A 24,686-nucleotide genomic window follows, 5' to 3' on the forward strand; every position below is an offset into this window, starting at 1 on the left:
AAAAATTACAGAAGGCTGTGTGCACAGCCCAAACCATCACGGCAGTCAACTTCCCATCCATGAACACCATTTACACTTCTCATTGATGTTGGCAGCCTTTCCACGGCAAAGATCCCTCCCACTCGGGTAATCTCTCCTACAACTTTTTCTGTTGGACAGAAAATATAGAACTTTGAACAGACACAGCAACAGGTTCAAGAACAGCTTCATCCCTGCCATTATTAAACTGATGAATATACTCTCTAGTTGTAAATAATGTTGACCTTGCTTTGTGCATAACCTGTATGCCTCACTGTGTTTCAGCACCCTTTGATCCGTATGTCCTTGTTTCCTATGATTTGCCTGTACTGAAGCAAAACAAAGCTTTTCACTGTTCCTAGACACACGTAACCACAATAAATGAAGTCAAATTACAATAAGCATGGATAGAATGGATAGTCGGAGTATTTCTCCCAAGGTAGAACTGTCAATTACTAGGGGACATAGGCTTAAGATGAAAGGGGTATGTTTTAAAAGGAGATTAACAGTAAAGTTTTTTTTCAGAAAGCACAGAGGGTGGCACAGAACGTGCTACCAGATGAGGTGGTGGAGAGGGATACAATAGCAACATTTAGGAGGCATGTTGATAGATACATGAATTGACAAGGAATAAAGGGATATGGGCCACATAGAGGCAAACCATTCTTAGTTTAGAAAGGCATCATTATGTTAGTGCAGTGTTGGTGAGCCAAAGGGTCTGTTTCTGTGCTGGACTGTTTTTTGAAATTAGATGAGCATTAGAGACAAATAATCGCAGAAGGCTTCAGGGATAGGTACAGGAATGGACCAACTAGATTGTTCAAGTAGTTGACACAGATGCATTGGGCTAAATGGCCACCTTGTGAGCCATTAGGACTCTGAGACTCTTGTTACTTATGCTCTGTGCACTGCCATTCTTGTGTGCATGCATGTGTGCGTGTGTGCGTGTGTGTGGGGGGGGTCATAACCAGTTTAGTGTTCTAGAAATGGGTGTTGTATGCTTTGAATATTTACTGATATCAGAGGCAATTTACAAGTCAACCAGGTACTTTGAACCAGTGGAAGCATCTGGAGAAAGATGAATGAAGCAAGGTGCTGGCTAGCAGAAGAACCATAACAATCATCTCAACAAAGTATCTGGGAACAAACACAACTGAACTGTCTTTCAACTTTTGCTCCTCTGTCCATAACCTATTCCAACTTGTCTTGTGTATATAGTGGAATTCATAAGCAGATTACAGTTTTAATTGTAATGTTAAATGTCGATAGTTTATAACTCTAACTACATGTAATAAATAATGAGTCATTCTTGTTCACGGCAGAAACATGGTCCATGGTTTCTATTAACCTAGGTCTGAAGGTCAGATAAATTGGGAAATCTTTGTGTGTTCTTTATAAAATCTTTAGCTTTTGGTGATGACTCTTGGAATTGTGGGCTCAATTTTCACCTCACTACCCTATTCAATCGTAACAAACTAAAACTAGTAAGATGAATGGGCCTGATTTCATCGGATATCAGAAAGTAAGCAGACTTAGGCCTGGTTAGTACTTTGGCCCATCAACACTGCGCTAACATATGACACCTTTCTAAACTAAGAATGGTTTGCCTTTATGCGGCCCATATCCCTTTATTCCTTGTATATCTGTCATGTATCTGTCAACAAGCCTCCGAAACATTGCTTCTGTATCCATCTCCACCACCTCATCTGGCAGCACGTTCGAGGCACTTGCCACCCTCTGTGGTTAAACAAAAGATTTAACTGTTAATCTTCTTTAAAACATACCCCTTCACCTCTAAAATGAGATCTATACAATAAACTTATCAATTTAATATTTTGTAATCATTGCAAGATAATATAGTCTCTACTAAAATGTGGGTGATAAAGCATATGGAACAACTTTTTTAGTTTAAAGGAAATACAGAGAAGAAAATTTCTAAAATTAAAATACCAACTGACAATCAGATTTACTAGCTAGGCTGTGTATATGTGAAAGTCTTTGTGAAACCCCAATGGAATGGCAATAGGACATAATGACATCAATAAATATCTTACTTAAAAATTCTTTTCAATGAAATGGTTTATTTGATCATATCGAAGTCACCTGCTAAATTTACCTCTTTTCCTTTTGTATCTCCATTTTCAATCCATTCTACAGTAGCACTTTCATTAAATTTTGTCAAATTGAAAGTTTAATTTTATACAATAGGTATAAACAGACTAATTTAATGTTTTGCAATCACTGTAGGATAACATAGTCTCTACTAAAATCCGATTTCATCAGATCTCCGAAAGTAAGCAGACTTAGGCCTAGTAAGTACTTGGATTTACCAAGTGCAGCAGAAAGTTAGTGCACTTGTGTCACAGTAGTAGTGTCCCTACCTCTGAGCCAGGAGACCTGGGTTCAAGTCTTACCTGCTTCAGAGGTGCGTAATAACATCTCTAAACAAGTTGGCTAGAAAATATCTGAATGGGTTACTGCAATTTTGCATGAAAAATAAAATGTCTTTACTGATTTTAAAGTTACACAATGAAATTACATATTTAATATGATAAACATGTACAGTTCAACTACATACGGTTTCCAAAATTTAGAGTTTTAAAAACATGTTATACTACAGCAAAATGCTCAAGTTAAACATTCCAGTGACATTCAGTGGTCAAATCACGCAACTGCAAGCAGATTCAAACTTTTTTTTTACAATAGAGAATTGAAGCAGCACTAAGACTTTGTGATATCCAAACGACAGAAATGTCTTAAGTTCAAAATATCCCACAATACCAACTGACAATCAGAATTACTAGCTAGGCTGTGTATACATTAAAGTCTTGCGTGAAACCCCAATGAAATGGCAATAGGACATAATGACTTCAATAAATATCTTACTTAAAAATTCTTTTCAATTGAAATTGCTTATTCGATCATATCGAAGTCACCTGCTAAATGAGGAAATTTACCTCTTTTCCTTTTGTATCTCCATTTTCAATCCATTCTACAGTAGCACTTTCATTATCCTCATTTAATGATGTCACCATAGCCTGATGTATCCGTCCTAGAAAATGGAAAATTGAAAAGCAGTCAAAAAATATTGCATCTGGAATTTCGTACATAGCTAATAACAGGTTAAGAAAATAATGAAAAGGTTATTAAAAGTACATTAGCTGTTGAACTAACTGCTCTGTTACAGAATGAATTCCAGATTTTGTCAAATCTAAAGTAAGATTTTATATAATAGGTATAAGGATACCAATGTAATATTTTGTAATCACGGTAGGATAATGCAGTCTATACTAAAAATGTGGGTGGATAAAACATATGGAGCAATTTTAGTTTAAAGCAAATACAGAGAGGAAGAAAATTCCTAAAATTAAAATGGGTAGATGCAAATCATTAATATCAGATTATTTTGCAAACCTTTGTCAGGGATGTCCTACAGGAGGGGTGTTTCACAACATACCACTTTTTGAAACTTTTATTAGATTTCTGACTTCAAGTGTTTTGAAAATATGTGTGCGCGTTTTTGCAAGATTTGTAGCTCAGGTTGAGGTTTAGGGTGTAGCTTTGATATCCAGACGTTTGTGTGTGTTAAATTTTCATTCAAAGAACAAGAACAGTCTATTAATTCTATGCTAGTGGTTGGCATTAACGGGGTATTCAATTCTGTCCTTGATTGACACAAACTAAAGTTGTGGTTGCCTAGTTTAAAAGATGCTTGCTTGTAAGGTGCAAACTTAAATAAATAAAAATGCATAAAAGGTTGGCTCCAGTATATCTTTACTAACAGACTTGCTGGAATAAAACATTTAGGAACCATGTTTGTTTCATGACATCTCTCAATAGCCTTGGATGCATTTCATCAGGGCCTAGTAAGTTATTCAGATTTTTGTTTTGTTCTAATTTATTTTCTATTCATCTCTCCAACTGCGACATGTCCTGCTGTAGTTATCAACTTTCAAAACTGTGGATTACTGCAGTACCTATTGATTGACTAAAGAGAAAGAATATCTGTTATGACTTCCATGTTCCAAAAATATATAGTCAAATGAAATACTTCTGAAAAAACATAGCCACTGTTGTAATGTACAAAACCCAAGACAGAGGAGAGTACAATTGCAACATTTAAAACGCATCTGGATGTAAATGAATAGGAAGGGTTTGGTGGGATATGGGCCAAGTACTGGCAGGTGGGAATAGATTGGGTTGGGATATCTGGACGGCATGGATGAGTTGGACCAAAGGGTCTGTTTCTGTGTTGTACATCTCTATGACCTACAGCAATGAGTTAATGACTACTTTTTTTTTGCTGAATTTTACTTAAAAGATAAATGTTAGCAGAAACAGGAGGACCATAAATTTCCTTTTCTTCAGGAATTGTCATTGGATACTGTGAATCTTGTCTGCTTGGGGGCAGATATGCAGAGTATAGCATCTGATTGAAAGGCAACAGTTCCATAAATGTAGCACTTCCTCAGTTGCCCACAAAAAGTGTCAGCCAGAACAATGTTCTCATGTCTCTAAAATAGGACATGCAAAATATTCCAAATCAGTCTTAACATGCTACCACTAAGCTAATGGCATTTAAGAATGAACAATTCAAAATTTAAAAAAAGATTTAACAAAATACAAATGCTGTATTTCTTTTCCAAAAAGTGGATTGATCAATAAACCAACCGTTTGTATTAATAATTTTGCACACAGTCATACAAATACAGTGGCAGTAAGGAAAACAAGTTTGGGTAACCATTTTTCTGAATTACACATTCTCTCCCTACTTTCTAACTACAACATGCAAAAGGCCCAAAATAAATCTTCAGCCATTTCTAGAAATTAATTCGAAAAACAAATCATTCAGCAGCAACATTCTGTTAATAAAGCTTACTATACATTTTTTTTTTAAATCACCACAGGCAGACAAATGGTAATACAGCATTTTCAAAGTTAACTCACATGCCTTTTTAAATTGCTATTTTCTGAAAACACTGGTCCTTAAACCAGCGAACATTTCAACATCTAGATCGTAACAAAAAGACTTGAACATTTTCTCTCTCTAAATTAAACAATAAACAAATACCACATTAGCTGGGATGCCAGTGTACCAAATCTTATTCAGAATATCTGGGAATCCGAAACTCACGAAAAATCAGAAAGAAAGGGAAATCAAACAATGTAAGTACCTGATCTGGAAGCTTTTCATATCCCACTTTGTTTTGTGCCATTTTCAAATTTCTATCTTGTATATTCCATTTGAACATCCTTAAGAAGATTACTGGTATGTGACTATTTAGTCACACATAGTGCACCATTTCATAGGAATTAAACAATTTATGTTGTGATTCTTCATGTAATAAACATGCAACTTTAATTATGCAATCAAGCAGCTTGAGAATACATTTCAACATTTAAAGACTTTGAAGGAAGCTGGAAGAGATGAAATTACTTACCCAAGGTCTCAGGACTTTAATGTTTCACTCAAGTTGCCTCTTATTCTTAACTCAAGCAATACACAAACCTTTTCTTTCAAATCTTTCCTCATAAGACAGCCTGCTCATTCCAGCTTAACTGTTAAACCCTTTCTATGCTTTTTTTAAAACTTCATTCATGTCAGTGTCTCTAGCTAGGCCAGGATTTATTGCCCATTCCTGATTGCCAAGAGACCTGTTGTTAAGTGTCAAACATATTGCTGTGAATCTGGAATCACAGGTAGGCTAGTCCAGGTAAAGATGGCAGATTTCCTTCTCTAAGAGGGCTTTAATGAACCAGATAGGCTTTTACAACAATTGACAGTTTCATGGTCATAATTAGACTCTTAGTTCCAGATTTTTATTTAAATTGTAATCAAATTCCACTATCTATCATGAAGGGATTTAATCCCAGTTCCCCAAAACATTACCAGAGTCTCTGCTTCGAAAACACTTCTATCCTTGTACATATGGAGGCCAATACTGTGCACAGTACTCTACATCTCACCAGCGCCTAGAATAACCAAACATAACCTCCCTACTTTTGTATTCAATTCCTCTTGCAATAAAATGATAAATATTTAGATTTTCTAATTACTTGCTGAATATGCATTACGACCGTCTAAGACACCAAATCCCTCTGAACCTCCGAGCTTTGCAACCTTTCACTATCTAACTTGTTTTATTCGTCCTTCTGAAATGGATGTGTTTATGTTTCCCCGCATTATACTTTAGCTGCCAGATCTTTGCTTAGACATGGAATCTTTTGTATATACTTTTTTTTTTAAGATTAGATTACTTACAGTGTGGAAACAGGCCCTTCGGCCCAACAAGTCCACACCGCCCCGCCGAAGCGTAACCCACCCATACCCCTACATCTACATTTACCCCTTACCTAACACTATGGGCAATTTAGCATGGCCAATTCACCTGGCCTGCACATCTTTGGACTGTGGGAGGAAACCGGAGCACCCGGAGGAAACCCACGCAGACACGGGGAGAACGTGCAAACTCCACACAGTCAGTCGCCTGAGGCGGGAATTGAACCCGGGTCTCAGGCGCTGTGAGGCAGCAGTGCTAACCACTGTGCCACCGTGCCGCCCACGGTGTAGCATCATTTTATACTCTTCACAACTTCTACCATTGTTTCATGAGTATATGTGGAAACCATTCCTTCTGTCTCTTGATCCAAGTCAGTTAGATAAATTGTGAACAGTCAAGGTCCCAGCACCCATCCTTGCGCGACAACACTCGTAACATGCTACCAACCTGTCTGTTTCCACTTAGACAAGCAATCTTCCACCCTTGCAAAAACGTTACCACTGACATGGTGAGCTTTTCTTTTCCACAGTCACCTTTGATATGGCATTGCATCAAATGGCTTCTGAAAATCTGAATACTGTACATCCACTGGCATATTCATAGACGTATTGCCTCCTCAAAGAACTCCAGTCCACTGGTCAAACATGATTTCCATTTCACAAAACCATGTTGACTCTGCCTGGTTTCCTTGAAATCATCCAAATGCACTGCTATTACTGCATTACCAATAGCTCCTAACATTTTCTCCAATGTTAGATATTAAGCTGTCTGGGCTGTAGTTTCTTGATTTCTGTCTCCCCCTTTTAATGAAGAGTTCCACCTTCTAATCTATAAGGAATCTATCCCGAATCAAAAGTAGTCCTGGAAAATTAAAACTATGAGGTGCTGTATTTTGGGAAAGTAAATCTTAGTGGAACTCGTACACTTAATGGTAAGGTACTAGGGAGTGTTGCTGAACAAAAAGACCTTGGAGTGCAGGTTCATAGCTCCTTGAAAGTAGAGTCACAAGTAGATAGTATTGTGAAGAAGGTGTTTGATATGCTTTCCTTTATTGGTCAGAGCACAGAGTATAGGAGTTGGGACATCATGTTGCGGCTGTACAGGACATTGGTTAGGCCACTTTTGGAATATTGTGTGCACTCCTGGTCTCCTTCCTATCGGAAAGACATTGTGAAACTTGAAAGGGTTCAGAAAAGATTTACAAGGATGTTGCCAGGATTGAAGGATTTGAACTATAGGGAGAGGCTAAATAGGCTGGGGCTGTTTTCCTTGAAACGTCAAAAGCTAAGGGGTGACCTCAGAGGTTTATAAAATCATGAGGGATAAATAGACAAAGTCTTTTCCCTGGGGTGGAGGAGTCCAGAACTAGAAGGCATAGGTTTAGGGTGAGAGGAGAAAGATATAAAAGGGAATTAAGGGGCAACGTTTTCATGCAGAGGGTGGTACGTGTATGGAATGAGCTGCCAGAGGAGATGGAGAAGGCTTGTACAATTGCAACATTTAATGAGGTGAAGTATCTGGTATCTGGATGGGTATATGAATAGGAAGGGTTTAGAGGGATATGGGTCAAGTGCTGGCAAATGGGACTAGATTAGGTTGGGATATCTGTTCGGCGTGGATGAGTTGGACCGAACGGTCTGCTTCCCTTGTACATCTCTATGGGTCTATGGCACCAATCACACTAGCTACTTCTTTATAGACCCTAAGATTACGTCCATCAGAACCCAGGCACCTGCCAGTCCTCAGCTCCTACAATTTAATTCAGTACCACTTCTCCAGAGATTGTGATTTTCCAGAGTTAAGACCAAAAGACACAAGAGCAAAAGTAGGCCATTCAGCCAGTGAGTCTGCTCCACCATTCAGTGAAATCATCTTTAATCTGATAACCCTCAGTTTTCACTCTCCTGCCTTTTCCCCATAATCTTGAATTCCTTTACTGATTAAAGTTCATCTATTTCAGTTCTGAATATATTTAACAACTCAGCCTCAATAGTCCTCCACAGTAAAGAATTCCACGGACTCACTATCAAAGCAAAGAAATTCCTCCTCATATTGGTCTTAAAATGTATACCCCCTTATTCCAAGATTACGTCCTCTGGTCCTAGGCTTTCCCACAAGTAGAAACAGCCTTTCCACATCAATCCTGTCGAGTCTCCTCAGAATCTTACTCACTCTGGCTGTATCTCACTCTGGATAGATTTTCTCCTTCCTGACCATGCACTTTCAAAGGAGCCTCTTCTTAAATAGAACTGAAATGACTCACTTCACTCTGAACCAACACCTATTAAGGCCTTATTCAGGCTTCAGCTATTCAGATTGATAACTGTCCCAGCGAGTTTTGAGAAGATTTGCAGCTCAGGTTGAAGTTCTGGACGTAGGTTTGCTCGCTGAGCTGGAAGGTTCATTTCCAGATGTTTCGTCACCCTACCAGGTAACTTCTTCCATGGGCCTCCAGGCGAAGCACTGCTGATGATTCCTGCTTTCTATTTATGTTTGGGTTGGTGATATCATTTCTTGTGGTGATGTCATTTCCTGTTCTTTTTCTCAGGAAGTGGTAGATGGGGTCTAACTTGTTGATAGAGTTCCGGTTGGAGTGCCATACTTCTAGGAATGTCTCTGTTTGGATTGTCCTGGGATGGATGTGTTGCCCCAGTTGAAGTGGTGTCCTTCCTTGTCTATATGTAAGGATACTAGCGAGAGGGGGTCATGTCGTTTTGTGGCTAGTTGATGTTCATGTATCCTGGTGGCTAGTTTTTTACCTCTTTGTCCAATGTAGTGTTTGTTACAGTCCTTGCACTGCATTTTGTAAATAACATTAAATTTTGCTTGTTGTCTGTATAGGGTCTTTCAAGTTCATTAGCTATATCCTTACATACAGAAAAGGAAGAACACCACGACTGGGACAACCCAAACAGAGACACGCATGAGAATTCCTAGAAGTATGGCATTCCAACCAGAACTCTATCAACAAACACAGAGAGTTAGACCCATCTACCACCTCCTGAGAAAAAGAACAGCAAATGACATCACCACAGAAAATGACATCAATCACGCAAAGGAACCCAAACGTACAAACAGAAAGCAGGAATTATCAGCAGTGCTTTGCCCAGAGGCCCACTGAAAATATTACCCCATAGTGTGACAAAACGTCTGGAAATGAACCTTCCAGCTCATTGAGCAAACTTACATCCTAATAACTGTCCCCTAAGTCAGCTGAATCAACTACCTCATTAACCTTCTCACTAGACTATAATCCAGTGATTATAAACTTTTAAAGTGGAGAAAGGAAGAAAGAGATTTACTAGTTGAATTTCCACATTCCACCAAGTCCCTCGTACTTAGTAAAAGTTATTAAAATTTCCATAACAAGTAATAAGACAAAGTATGAAGTTGAAAAAAAAATCACAAAACCAGGTTGTAGTCCAACAGGTATATTTGGAAGTACAAGCTTTCGGAGCGCTGCTCCTTCATCAGGTAGCTAGTCTGGCAGAATCACAGGGCACAGAATTTATAGTAAAAGATCAAAGTGTCATACAACCAATTAGATTAGATTAGGTTAGATTAGATTAGATTACTTTACAGTGTGGAAACAGGCCCTTCGGCCCAACAAGTCCACACCGCCCCGCCGAAGCATAACCCACCCATACCCCTACATCTACATTTACCCCTTACCTAACACTATGGGCAATTTAGCATGGCCAATTCACCTGGCCTGCACATCTTTGGACTGTGGGAGGAAACCGGAGCACCCGGAGGAAACTCACGCAGACACGGGGATAACGTGCAAACTCCACACAGTCAGTCGCCTGAGGCGGGAATTGAACCCGGGTCTCAGGCGCTGTGAGGCAGCAGTGCTAACCACTGTGCCACCGTGCCGCCCACAATTGTTAACTTTATCCATCCCAGTCTAACACTGGCACCTTCACTTAAAAGACAGAGTATGGAAAGAGTCAGGAATCTAACTTCGGGCAAAGTAGGGGACAACTAAGTAGGGGACAATCAGAGGACTGAAGGCTTTTTACTTAACTGCACACAGTACACAAAACAAATTAAATGAGCTTGGAGCACAGACAAAGTGGCAGGTACGATGTTCCGGGTATCCCACAGACTTGGCTGCAAGGGAACTAAATATGCATGGATGCACGCCCTACTTAAAGGGCAGTCAATGGGATGGGGTTATCTTGTTAGTAAGAAATGAAAGCAATAGCAAGGAGTGGTATACCACTGGAAGGTGTAGAATCTGTGGGTAGAGTTGAAGAACCGCAAAGAGAAAAGTAGACCATGATAGGTGTTGAATCAGTATTAGTTGCATCAGTGGGCGGCACAGTGGTTAACACTGCTGCCTCACAGCGCCAGAGACCCGGGTTCAATTTCTACCTCAGGCGACTGACTGTGCAAACTCCACACATTCTCCTCATGTCTGCGTGGGTTTCCTCCCACATTCCAAAGATGTGCAGGTTAGGTGAACTGGCCATGTTAAATTGCCCGTAGTGTTAGGGCAGGGGTAAATGTAGGGGAATGGGTCTGGATGGACTGCGCTTCGGTGGGTCGGTGTGGACTTGTTGGGCCGAAGGGCCTGTTTCCACACTAAGTAATCTAACCAGAATTTGGAGGAGAAAATAAATCAAAAAGATAGAAAAGGCATGTAACAAAGGCTAATCATGGAGGACATCAATATGCATGTGAACTTGGAAAATCAGGTTAGCAGCAGATCTCAAGGAAAGGAAGTTATGGAATGTTTATGAGATTTTTTTTGTTTCAGATCAGCTTGTGGTAGAGCCAACTAGGGAATAGGTAATTCTGGATTTGGTGATCGTAACAAGGCAGACTTGATTAGGAGCTGAAGGTGAAGAAACCCAAGGGGGTAGTGACCGTAATATGATAGAATTTACCCTGTAGTTTGAGAGGGAGAAACTCAAATCAGATGTAATGATATTACCATTGAGTAAAGGAGACTATGAGGACATGAGAGAGGAGCTGGCCACAGTTGACCAGAAGGAAACTTAGCAAGGAAGACTGTGGAGGAGCAATGGCAGGGGTTTGCGACGGTGATCTAGGGGACACAGCAGAAAGTCATCCCAAGAAAGAAGAAATATATTAAAGGCAGGATGAGACAACCATGGCTGATAAAAGGAAGTCAGGGACAACACAAAAGCAAAAGAAAAGCATTGTGGTAAAAATGAGCAGGAAGCATTTAAAAACCAGAGTTATAGAGTGATACAGCATAGAAGTAGACCTCCCAACCCAACTCGTCCACACCGACCAGATTTCCGAAACAGAACTAGTCCCATTTGCAAGTATTGGGCTCATATTCCTCTAAACCTTTCCTACCCCTGTAACTGTCCAAATATTTTCTAAATGTTTTAATTGTTCCCAATTCTACCATTTCCTCTGGCAGCTTGTTTCATCAACGCACCACCCTCTTGTGAAAACATTGTCCCTTGGATCCCTATTAAATCTTTCCCTGCTCACCTTAAAGCTATGCCCTGTAGCTTTGATAAGGGAGTCAAAGTAAAAGACTTTGGCTATTCACCTTATCTATGTACCTCATGATTTTATAAATCTCTACAAGGTCACCCCAATCTTCCAGCCTACCACTGAACGTTGCAATCTGGTATGCCTTAGGTTTAGCCCTTATATTATATTAAACCACTTCGTCATGAATACTTTTTCTCACTCTCTCAACCCTGCTTCCTCTCTGGAATGTATTTTAATTGGGAGTAATTGTACGTCTTCTGAAATGTCGGCCACTGTACATCAACTGGCCTACCTTTTAGTCTTTTATTCCAACTCACTACAGCTAAATTTGTCCTCAAACCTATGTAATTACACTTTTTTCTTTAAAAATGCCTGAACACTGGTGTGGGACTCAAGTTTCTCCCCCTTAAACTGAATTTGAAATTCAAGCATGCTGTAATCACTGTTCCCTAATTCCTATGCTATTCTTTGAAGAGGTGACAAGTAGGTTAGACCAGGGATGTGGTCTATCTCGACTTCCAAAAGACCTTTGATAAGGTGCCACACGGGAGAGTGCTGAGCAAGGTGAGGGCCCATGGTGTTCGAGGTGAGCTACTGGTATGGATTGAGGATTGGCTGTCTGACAGAAGGCAGAGAGTTGGGATAAGAGGTTCTTTTTCGGAATGGCAGCCGGTGACAAGCGGTGTCCCACAGGGTTCAGTGTTGGGGCCACAGCTGTTCACATTATATATTAATGATCTGGATGAAGGGACTGGGGGCATTCTAGCAAAGTTTGCAGATGATACGAAGTTAGGTGGACAGGCAGGTAGTACTGAGGAAGTGGGGAGGCTGCAGAAGGATCTAGACAGTTTAGGAGAGTGGTCCAGGAAATGGCTGTTGGAATTCAATGTGAGCAAATGCGAGGTCTTGCACTTTGGAAAAAAGAATAAAAACATAGACTACTTTCTAAACGGTGAGAAAATTCATAAAGCCAAAAGTACAAAGGGATCTGGGAGTGCTAGTCGAGGATTCTCTAAAGGTAAACATGCAGATTGAGTCCGTGATTAAGAAAGCAAATGCAATGTTGTCATTTATCTCAAGAGAGTTGGAATATAAAAGCACCGTTGTGCTACTGAGACTTTATAAGGCTCTGGTTAGGCCCCATTTGGAGTACTGTGTCCAGTTTTGGTCCCCACACCTCAGGAAGGACATACTGGCACTGGAGCGTGTCCAGCGGAGATTCACACTGATGATCCATGGAATGGTAGGTCTAACATATGAGGAACGGCTGAGGATCCTGGGATTGTATTCACTGGAGTTTAGAAGATTAAGGGGAGATCTAATAGAAACGTACAAGATAATACATGGCTTGGAAAGGGTGGATGCTAGGAAATTGTTTCCGTTAGGCGAGGAGACTCGGACCCGTGGACACAGCCTTAGAATTAGAGGGGGTCATTTCAGAACAGAAATGCGGAGACATTTCTTCAGCCAGAGAGTGGTGGGCCTGTGGAATTCATTGCCGCAGAGTGCAGTGGAGGCTAGGACGCTAAATGTCTTCAAGGCAGAGATTGATAAATTCTTGATGTCACAAGGAATTAAGGGCTACAGGGAGAATGTGGGTAAGTGGAGTTGAAATGCCCATCAGCCATGATTGAATGGCGGAGTGGACTCGATTGGCCGAATGACCTTACTTCTACTCCTATGTCTTATGGTCTTAAGTAATTAATTAATCCCATCTCATTCTTTATACTAAACACAAAATAGCTTGTCCCCTGGTTGTTTCCAAAACACATTGCTCCAAAATAAAATCTCTAATATACATAAATTCTCCCTATAGGCAAGCCCTTGCTGATTTGATTAGTCCAGTCAATACGCATATTAAAGTCATCCATGATTATGTTGCAGGTTTCTTACAAGCCCGTGGTATTTCCATGTTTATACTGTGCCCTACTCTGAAACTACTCAGGAATAAGAAAGCTGCGATAACTATGATGGGATTATACTACAGGCCTCCCAATAGCCAGGAGGAGATAGAGGAAAGATATCTAAGCAGATCATGGAAATATGAAAAAGAAAACAGGGTTATTGTAGTGGATGACTTTAATTTCCCCAATATTGACTGGGACTCCATTAGTGACAGGGACATAGATGGGCCTGAATTTGTTCAATGCATCTTAAAACAATAAGTCCAAGAATAGAAGGGGCAATTCTTGAGTTTAAACTGTGGAATAAGCCTCGCCCAGAAGATCAAAGTTTCTGCATGGAAGCATTTTGGAAACAATTTCATTAGTTTTAAGACAGTTACAGTTGAGGAGAAGACTGGCCTTCAGGTGAAAAAGCTACACTGGGGGAAGAATATAAATGAAGCTGAAAGAACATCAAACAAGAATTAGGAGGGCTAAAAAAGGCCCATGAAATGTCCTTGGCAAGTAGAATTAAGAAGAATCCCAAGGCATTTTCCATGTATATTAGGAACAAGACGGTAGCTAAGGAAAGGACATGTCCACTCAAATACAAAGGAACAAATTTGTGTGTGAAGCCAGAGGAAGTGGGCAAGGTCCTTAATGAGTACTTTGCATTAGTATTCATCAAGAAGGAATGAACGATGGTAAGATTAGCGATGGTATGTTGAATTCTTAGGGCATGTTGGTATTAAGGAGATGGCGGTGTTGGATGTCTTAAGGGAGGAGATTGCCGAGACCTTCAGAGAGATCTTTGTATCCTTTTTAGTCACAGGCAAGGTCGCAGAAGGCTTGACAATAGTCAATGTCATTCCTTTGTTTAAAAAAGGGTAACAGTGAGCCTTGCAACACTGATAGCGAAATTATTGGAGAAGATTATTAGGGATAGGATTTATTTGCATTTGAAAAAGAATGTATTTTATAAGGATAGTCAACATGGTTTTGCTCAGGAAAGGTCTTGTCTCACAAAACTGATCATGTCATTTGAGAAAGTGATAAAAAAGATTGATGAGGAAAAGACAGTGCATGTTGTTTATATGGACTTTGCTAAAGCATCTGACAAAATCCCTCACATTAGACTAGTTCAGGAGATTATATCATAGGGGATCCGTGGTTAATTGGCATGTTGTCTTGGTCATAGAAGTTATGGAGAGGTACTTTACTGACTAGAGGTCTGTGACCAGTAGTGTTCCGCAAGAATCAGTGCTGGAAGTTCTGCAGTCTGTAATATAAATGATTTGGGTTAAAATGCCAGTAGACGAATTAATACATTTTCAGATGACACAAAACTTGGTAGAGTTATGCATAGTGAGGAAGGATATTAAAGGATGCAGCAGGATATGAATAAGTTGGAAAATTGGGCAGAGAAATTACAGATGGAGTTCAATATGGACAAGTGCTAAGTGATGCATTTTGGGATGTCAAATGCAAGAGGAACTTATACAATAAATGATAGGACTCTTAGGAGCATTGATATATAGAGGGATCTTAGGGTCCAAGTCCTGAAAATGGCAACACAAGTGGATAAGGCAGTAAAGGCGGTGTATAGGATGTTTGACTTTATTGGTTGTCGTATTGAGCATAAAAGTTGGCAAGTCATATTGCAACTGTGTAAAATTTTAGTTAGGCCACATTTGGAGTGTGCATGCAGTTCTGATTGTCACATTGTAGGAGGCTTTGGAAAGGGTGCAAAAAAAACATTTACCAGAATATTGCCTGGATTGGAGTCTATTGAACAAATTTGGATTGTTCTCGCTGGAGCGTTGGACACTGAAGGCAACCTGACAGAAGTATACAAAATTAAAAAGGCACCGATAAGATGGATAGTCAGAGTCTTTTTCTCAGGGTGGAAATATCAAATACTAGGGGGCACAGGTTTAAGGTGAGAAGGGTAAAGTTTAAAGGCAAGTTTTTTTTTAAATGTAGAGGGTGGTAGGTGCTTGGAACCTACTGCCAGGGGAGGCAGTAGAAGCAGATACGATAGCGACATTTAAGAGGCATTTAGTCAGACACATGAACTAGCAGTTAATAGAAGGATATGGTCCAGGTGCAGGTGGATGGGATTAGATTAGGATAGCATGCGGTCAATGCCAACGTGGTGGGCTGAAGAATTGGTTCTATGCTGTACTTTTTTTTCCAAGATTATTCCCACCAGGAACTTTCTTCTCTTGCTATTTCTTACTCCTACAGAAATAGTCTCACCTACAACTAACCAAAAGATTTTATATATACACCAATCAGTTGTTTTTATTTCCGATCAATAATTACCAGCAATAATGGAAGACCAGTGACCCCATACACTATATCGAATTTATAGGAGGAGATGAACACAGAATTGTCTTTTTACTCAATTACATTAAGGTTTGGGTCATGTTGCTTCACATAACTGAACAACTAGAAAGATAGGATCAGAAACAATAGATGGGATTGTGGAGTTGGAGATTTTTAAAATTATTATTATAAAGTAGCAGAACTTCATAGTAACAGCTAAATTAGCTTAAAGTATTCAGTGAAAAGATATTTACTTCATCAGAACAAAAAAGATTTTGTCAAGGTAGTAGACGAATTGGTGTCATGGCTGAATTGGGTGAGATTTTAAAAGGCTCTCCGGTTTCGATTTATTTGGGTGTTTGCTGGTATGGGAGTTGGATGTAGTTTGGAGCGGGGAGTGGGTTGAAGCATAGGAAGTAATTCCAGGCAGAAAGTGTTCAGTTAGCAGATTCCAGGCATTTGGAGCTCAGGAGAATTCAAAGAAGCACTATCACAAAAAGGATAGAGCTGAAAAGCAGTTTCCAGATCATTAATAGTTCACAACAGCTGAGAGTGGGGTGAAGGAAGCTCACAAACAGTACTTGCTTGGTACAGCTGAGAAAAATTGCATCTTAGAAATATTGAACACCAGCTCAATGAATATAGCCACTTGATAACAGCTGAAATTGTACAGGTAGTTAAGATTCATGGGTGCAGTCTCAGAAGTCTTAGAAAACACTGGCCTTGGGTGAGTCAGAGCAAATCAACATCACGGTGAAATAGACCACGAGGGCAGACCTGCACAAGAAGGTCAACATCCAAAGATAAAAACCAGTGGCAGCGAGCCCCTGCAACCGGTTTCTATCTAACAAGAGTTGAAGTGTGATGTCACAGGAGAACAAAACTGATTGAGTCAAAATGGATTGGAAGATCCACCACTAAGTGGCTTAAAAAATGATGCTCTTACAGGTGAACAACAGGCTTAGGAAGTTCACCTCTAAAGTAGTTAACATCCAAAGTAATTAAGCAAATTGAATAAAGATGGATGGGCAGGTGATGTGTTGGAGCTGGTGACATAGGTGTGATCCATAGTGAGCACATCTATAGCAATTGTCGGTTCTTGAGGAACTTCAACTCAGGGTAGATGAACCAGAGTCTGAGCTGAAGACACTGTAAAAGAGTACCAAAGCCTGTGTTCCTAAACTGGTGCCAAGATTCAGAACTGGGAAAGAAGGTTCTGCTAAGGGATTAAGAAGTTTCAGGCTAAAGTAAAAAGCAGAATTCAGGAGATAATAAATTTCAGGGTTACTACCTGAGCTACATTCAAATTAGCACAGGGTGAAAAGGTTTAGAGGATAAACACATGGCACAAAGTTTTGTGTGGGAGAAATGGGTTTTGATTCACGACGAACTAGCACCTGTACTATGGAAAGAGAGTGATCTATTGAGATGGGCTTCATCTGAACTATGCTGAAACCAGTCTTGGATCCTGGCAAAATCATACAATTGAGGTAGTAGATAGGGCTTTAAATAAAGTATTAATGGGAGGGTTCAGTTTTTTTTAAGATTAGATTAGATTAGATTCCCTACAGTGTGAAAACAGGCCCTTCAACCCAACCAATCCACACTGACCCTCCGAAGAGTAACCCGTCCAGAACCATTTCCCTCTGACTAATGCACCTAACACTGTGGGCAATTTAGCATGGCCAATTCACCTGGCCTGCACATCTTTTGGACTGTGGGAGGAAACCAGAGCACCCGGAGGAAAGCCATGCAGACACGGGGAGAATGTGCAAACTCCACAAAAAAAAAATCAAAAAGAAACAAAAGGGAGCAGAGGTGCAGGATAGTGAAGAGACAAACAATAATCAAAACATGACTGAAAACGGCAGAAACAAATGAGATGAAAAATGGAATAGAAATTAATACAGAACAACCTCGGTTATCCAATGTCAATTATCCAAATTTCAGATTATCCAAACAAGATCAAGATCCCATAAAAACGTTACCCATTATCCAAACAAAATACTCTCCGCCTGTCCTGTTTGGATAATCGAGGTTGTTCTGTATATGATAAAATGTCAACGCTTCAGGTTGTTATCAGAATACATGCCGTACTCATATCAAGATAGGCAAGTTGATGACACAAATGGAAAGAAATGAATATGATTTGACATCTATTACAGAGATAAGAGTGCAGATTGACCAAGATTGGAAACTCAAATATTCAAAGGTATTTAGTGATCCAGAAGAATAAGCAAAAAAGGGAAGTAGGGTAGCATTTCGATAAATGATTTAATCGGTTTTGTGATGACTAGTGACATTGGTGCAATTGATTGAGATATGGAATCAGTTTAAATGCATACAAGGAAGAGCGAGAGAAAGAAGTCACAGGTGGGAGGAATCTATAGGTTCCTAAAAGTTGAATCGCTTTAGGATAAAGTATAAAGCAGGAAATAATGGAGGCATTTTAGAAGGATATTACATTTGTCCTGGGGACTTTAATTTACAAATTGGCTAGGTAATTCAAATTAGATTCCCTACAGTGTGGAAACAGGCCCTTCAGCCCAACCAATCCACACCAACCTTCCGAAGAGTAACCCACCCAGACCCATTTCCCTCTGACTAATGCACCTAACACGGTGGGCAATTTAGCATGGCCAATTCACCTGACCTGCACATCTTTGGACAGTGGGAGGAAACCGGAGTGCCTGGAGGAAACCCACGCAGACATGGGGAGAATGTGCAAACTCCACACAGACAGTCGCTCGAGGCTGAAATCAAACCTGGGACCCTAGTACTGTGAGGCAGCAGTGCTAACCACTGAGCCACCATGCCACCCTTTAATGGGCAAGACTAAAATGGAAGACAAATTTCTAGAGAATGTCAGTACATTAACACAATCCTCCAGGAACAGGCTTTTTCACAGATTGTAATATGGAATACGACAAGACATAAGAGATTGCATAGTGAAAGATCTTGTAGGGGGTAGCATTCACAACATTGTAGAATTTTAAATAAAGTTTTAAGGAGAAAAACATAAATTAAGGACACTGGTTTGAAACCTAAATAGAGACAATTACAGAGGTATGAACAAAGAGTTGACTAGAGCAGGCTAAAGAGAAGATCAATAGATGAGCGGTGGCAGACATTTTAGCAGATTCTTCCATAACGCTCAGCAGAATTCTTTTCAGTCAACAAAAAAACAAACAGACTTGATCAAAAAGATGCACCAGCCATGGTTAACAAAGGTAATGAAGGAAAATAACCAAATCAAAAACTAAGGAAGACAAAGTGACAAAACTAAATGGCTGTCCAGAGGCTTGGGATTTTTAGGAACCAGCAGTGGAGGACTAAAGACCTAATAAAAAGTAGGGAGAAAATTGGCTAGGAATGCAAACTAGCATGAAATATAAAAGCAAACGGCAAGAGCGTCTATAAGTACTGTATATGAAAAGGGTAACTAAAGTGAGTGTGGAACTTGGAAGATGCGACTAGGAATTGATAGCAAGGAAATGGAAACAGCAAATAGTTTAAAATGAACATTTTGCTCCTGTCTTCGTGGTGGACGGCACTGTAAACATCCTGAAGAGGTCAGATAAGAAAGGTGCTAATAGGAGGAAAGATCTTGTGATAGTCTCTGTCTTTGTGTGGAGCCACAGAAAATGGGGGGAGTTACTAAATTAGTATTTTGCATCAGTATTTACTGTGGAAAAGGATATGGAAGATACAGATTGTAGGGAAATAGATGGTGACATCTTGCAAAATGTCCAGACTACAGAGGAAGTGTGGATGTCTTGAAACGGTTAAAAGTGGATAAATCCCCAGGACCTGATCAGGTGTACCCGAGAACTCTGTGGGAAGCTAGAGAAGAAGTGATTGCTGGGCCTCTTGCTGAGATATTTGTATCATCGATAGTCACAGGTGAGGTGTCGGAAGACTGGAGGTTGGCAAACATGGTTCAAGAAGTGCGGTAAAGTCAAGCCAAGTAACTATAGACCGGTGAGGCTGACCTCGGTGGTGGGCAAGTTGTTGGAGTGAATCCTGAGGGACAGGTTGTACATGTATTTGGAAAGGCAAGGGCTGATTAGGGATAGTCAACATGGTTTTATGCGTGGGAAATCATGTCTCACAAACTTGATTGAGTTTTTTGAAGAAGTAACAAAGAAGATTGATGAGGGCAGAGCAGTAGATGTAATCTATATGGACTTCTGTAAGGCATTCGACAAGGTTCCCCATGGGAGACTGATTAGCAAGGTTAGATCTCATGGGATACAGGGAGAACTAGCCAACTGGCTCAAAGGTAGAAGACAGAGGGTGGTGGTGGAGGGTTGTTTTTCAGACTGGAGGCCTGTGACCAGTGGAGTGCCACAAGGATTGGTGCTGGGTCCTCTACTTTTTGTCATTTACATAAATGATTTGGATGCGAGCATAAGAGGTACAGTTAATAAATTTGCAGAAGACACCAAAATTGGAGGTGTAGTGGACAGCAAAGAGGGTTACCTCAGATTACAACAGGATCTGGACCAGATGGGCCAATAAGTGGCAGATGGAGTTTAATTCAGATAAATGCGAGGTGCTGCATTTTGGGAAAGCAAATCTTAGCAGGACTTATACACTTAATGGTAAGGTCCTGGGGAGTGTTGCTGAACAAAGAGACCTTGGAGTGCAGGCTCATAGCTCCTTGAAAGTGGAATCGCAGGTACATAGGATAGTGAAGAAGGCGTTTGGTATGCTTTCCTTTATTGGTCAGGGTATTGAGTCCGGGAGTTGGGAGGTCGTGTTGTGGCTGTCCAGGACATTGGTTAGGCCACTGTTGGACTATTGCATGCAATTCTGGTCTCCTTCCAATCGGAGAGATGTTGTGAAACTTGAAAGGGTTCAGAAAAGATTTACGAGGATGTTGCCAGGATTGGTGGATCTGAGCTACAGGGAGAGGCTGAACAGGCTGGGGCTGTTTTCCCTGGAGTGTCGAAAGCTGAGGGGTGACCTTATAGAGATTTACAAAATTATGAAGGGCATGGATAGGATAAATAGGCAAAGTCTTTTCCCTGGGGTCAGGGAGTCCAGAACTAGAGGGCATAGGTTTAGGGTGAGAGGGGAAAGATATAAAAGAGACCTAAGGGGCAACTTTTTCACGCAGAGGGTGGTACGTGTATGGAATGAGCTGCCAGAGGATGTGGTGGAGGCTGGTACAATTGCAACATTTAAGAGCCATTTGGAAGGGTTTGGAGGGATGTGGGCCGGGTGCTGGCAGGTGGGACTAGATTGGGTTGGAATGTCTGGTCAGCTTGAACGGATTGGATCAACGGGTCTGTTTCCATGCTGTACATCTCTATGACTATGACTCTCTAATCAGGGACAAAGTACTTAAACTAATAGGACTGAAGGCAGACAAAACACCAAGACCTGATGACTTGCATCCAAGGGTTTTAAAGGAAGTGGCTACATATAGTAGAGGTATTTGCTGAAATACTCACTGGAGAGTTTCAGCAAATTGCAAAACTGTGTTGTCCCAACCTCCCTTCAGTCGAAGCAAAATGCTCAGAGACACAGTGTAGTTTGACCTCATTTATCTTTATTCTGGGCCGTGGATGGAGAGAGAACAATCACCCATGTGCACAGAGACAGGAGTTCTCGGTCTTCTCTGGAACAGCAGTTTCTCAAATGAACTATATCGTCATTTTGCAGGGAGGAGCATCCAGATAGGGCAAACAAACATTAATTGGTTGACCATGACAATCAACGAGTATCAATAGCAGAGGCCAAGCCCTTTATTGTTATACAATGAATGTTCTTAACCTTGTTAACTGTATTCATATAATGGATACTTTTCACCTTGTTAACTGATGTTACATACCGAATGCTACCTCATCTTGTTAAATGGCTCGACATAATGAATGTTTTTGCACCTGGTTAACCCGTTACCCTTGCCTCCAGCACCCCATTCTTAACTACAAGTTCTTATCTGATCTGAGTCATGCTCAGCTGGTTTCACAAAACTCAGAACTTAACTCTTTCCCTGCCTGCTTATATCCTATACACATTCTCAACTGTAAGATGTGACTGGGAATTGATAGCAGGGAAGACAGAAACAGCAAATAGTTTAAAATCAACATTTTCCTCCAGTTTTCATGGTGGAGGGCACTGTAAACATCCCAAAGAGGTCGGATAAGAAAGATACTAATAGGAGAAAAGATCTTGTGATAGTCTCTGTAAATTTCCCTGCCTACTTATACCCTATACACATTCTCAACTGTAGTTGGGCTTATTTACCCTTCAGTCTAGAAAAGTGAGCAGTAGCTCGATTCAACTGTGTAAGATCCTGAATGTTCCTTGCAAAGTGGACATATAAATAATGTTAACCACTTGTAGATGAGTCGAGCACAAGAGGCCACTGTTTCAAAATTGAAGGCCTTCCTTTTAGGCAGATATGAGGAGAATTCTTTTTCCTCAGAAGGTTAGTACACTTTGGAACTCTGCTTTAGAAAACAGTAGAAGCAGTTCTATTGAATACTTTTAAAGACAGAAGCAGATGGAACCTTGCTAAACAAGGATTTCAGCAGTAGGTGGTAGTGGGGAATTCGGAACACAAACAGAGCAGCCATGATCTTCTCGAATAGTGGAGCAGAATCAAGAAGCCAAAACAATCCTGCTCCTGTTCCATGTGTATATAAGTTGCGCATGCCTTGTTTAAAAAAAGGTTGAAAATCTATTGCATCAACTTAAATATCAACTTGAACATTGATTTCATCAAGGTTTATAACTAAAAACGTACCTACTGTTTAAGCATATCAAAACAAAAATAAAGGCACCTTCATCCAAAACCTAAAATCTATTTATCATAAACCAGTGACAAGACATCAGGCAATGAAACATCATAAAATTTCACTGGAATGTGTTATGATGCTCAAAATCAGTGTTTATTCAGATACTCTCTTATTCATAAATCATCTTCTCAAATCTCTACACAATGGGCCCAGAAATTCCAACCAAAATCCTCCATAATGGAACTGTGCAAGAAGCAATGAACTGCAGCAGTTCAAGAAGGTAGCTCACCACCACGCTCTCAAGATCAACTCTGAATCAGCAATAAAAATTGGCCCAGCTAGTTAGCTTCTGGAAAAGTCCCAGAGGGTTGAAAAACCGACAACGTATTCCTTTATTTAGAAGGGGAAAAAAAAGACAAAAAAAAACACTTCACTATGCCACTTAATGCCTGCCATTGGGAAAATGTTCAAGTCTATTATAGAGGATAATAACAGCAGAACATTTAGAAATATATATTATGATCAAGCAGAGTTAGCATTCTTTCACTGATCTACGTGCCTGAGAAATTTAGGTGAATTCTTTGAATCATAGAATTGTAGCATTATAGAATCCTTACAGTGCAGAAAGCTGCCACATGGTCCATTGAGTTTGTCACCAATCCTCCAGAAGCATCCCAACCAGACCAACCAACCCTTAATGACATGAATAAAATGTACTGGCTCCACGTGGACATTTGCCCATGGCTGGAATCAAACCTGGTGCTGTGAGGCAGCAGTGCGAATCATTGTGCCATCACCCTTGAGGAAGTAACAAGCAGGATAGATAAAAGGAAAGCACTGGATGTAATGGAGAAGGCATTTGAGACGGAAGCCCACATTAGACTACTTAACAAAACAAGGGCCCGTGGTGTTAGAGGACTGGCTGACTAATAGAAGACAGTTGTGACATGAGACTCATTTTCAGGATGGCAACTTGTAATTAGTAGCATGTGACAGGGATCAGAACTGGGGCCACAATTATTTACAATAATATTAATGACTTGGATGGAGAAAGTGAATATACTATAGCCAAATTTGCAGATGAAACAAAAATAGGGAATGGGAAGGCAAGCGGTGAGGGTATAACAAAGAGTTGGCAGAAGAATGTAGACTGGTTGGGCTAGTGGACAAAAACTTGGCAGATGGAATGTAATGTAGAAAAACACAAGTATTTGTAGTTTAGCAGGAAAATTTGAGGAGCTAAATGTTATTTAAATGGAGAAAGACACTAGAAAACTACAGAACTCATACACGAATTAGAAAAAGCTAACATCCACATTCAGGGACAGCAAATTATGTGTTGGCCTTTATTTGAAAAGAAATGGAGTAAAGGTCAAGACATTTTGCTAAAGCTATATCAGACTCTAGTCAACCACAGCTGGAACACTGTGCAGAGTTTTGGGCTTTTATCCAAGGAGAGATGGTATTGAGAGAAGGTTCACTGGGTTGATATCAGATGTGGAAGGACTACCTTACGAAGGAAAGACTGAGTAGGTTGAGCCTGTACTCCTTTAAATTTAGAAGAATGATAGTTGACCTTATTTAAACATAGAAGATTCTTTGGGGGCTTTAAGGGTAGATACTGAAAGATTGTTTCCCAATGTGGGAGAGTCTAGGGCCAGAGGTCAGAATACGGGAGTGAGTGTCATCCAGTTTCCCCTCAGTCAAAGTAAAACATTTAGGGACACCTCCATTTCTATTCTGGACCCTGGAGGGAGAGAGAGAATGATCGCCAGCGTGCACAGAACCATGAGTTCCTGGTCTTCTCTGGAAGAGCAGTTTCTTAATAAGTTATATAGTCATTTTACAGGGGAGGAGCATCCAGATAAGGCAGCATACATATTGATTGGGTGACTGTTACAATCAGCAAGCATCAATAGTAAAGATTAAGCCATCTGCTGTTACACAAT

General features: G+C 40.3%; 1 protein-coding gene across 4 annotated transcripts in view; it reads right to left on the bottom strand.

Moving 5' to 3' along the window:
* The window catches only part of kif2a (kinesin family member 2a), a 147,918-nt gene that overhangs the window by 111,844 nt on the left and 11,388 nt on the right, over positions 1 to 24,686 (bottom strand). For all 4 annotated transcript variants that reach the window (XM_072571007.1, XM_072570998.1, XM_072570989.1 and 1 more), the window contains exon 2: positions 2,976 to 3,070. In XM_072571007.1, coding sequence (XP_072427108.1) covers positions 2,976 to 3,070 — 95 coding nt within the window. The remainder of the gene's footprint in view (positions 1 to 2,975; positions 3,071 to 24,686) is intronic.

Source organism: Chiloscyllium punctatum, chromosome 1 (assembly GCF_047496795.1).
Source record: "Chiloscyllium punctatum isolate Juve2018m chromosome 1, sChiPun1.3, whole genome shotgun sequence".
NCBI lineage: Eukaryota > Metazoa > Chordata > Chondrichthyes > Orectolobiformes > Hemiscylliidae > Chiloscyllium > Chiloscyllium punctatum.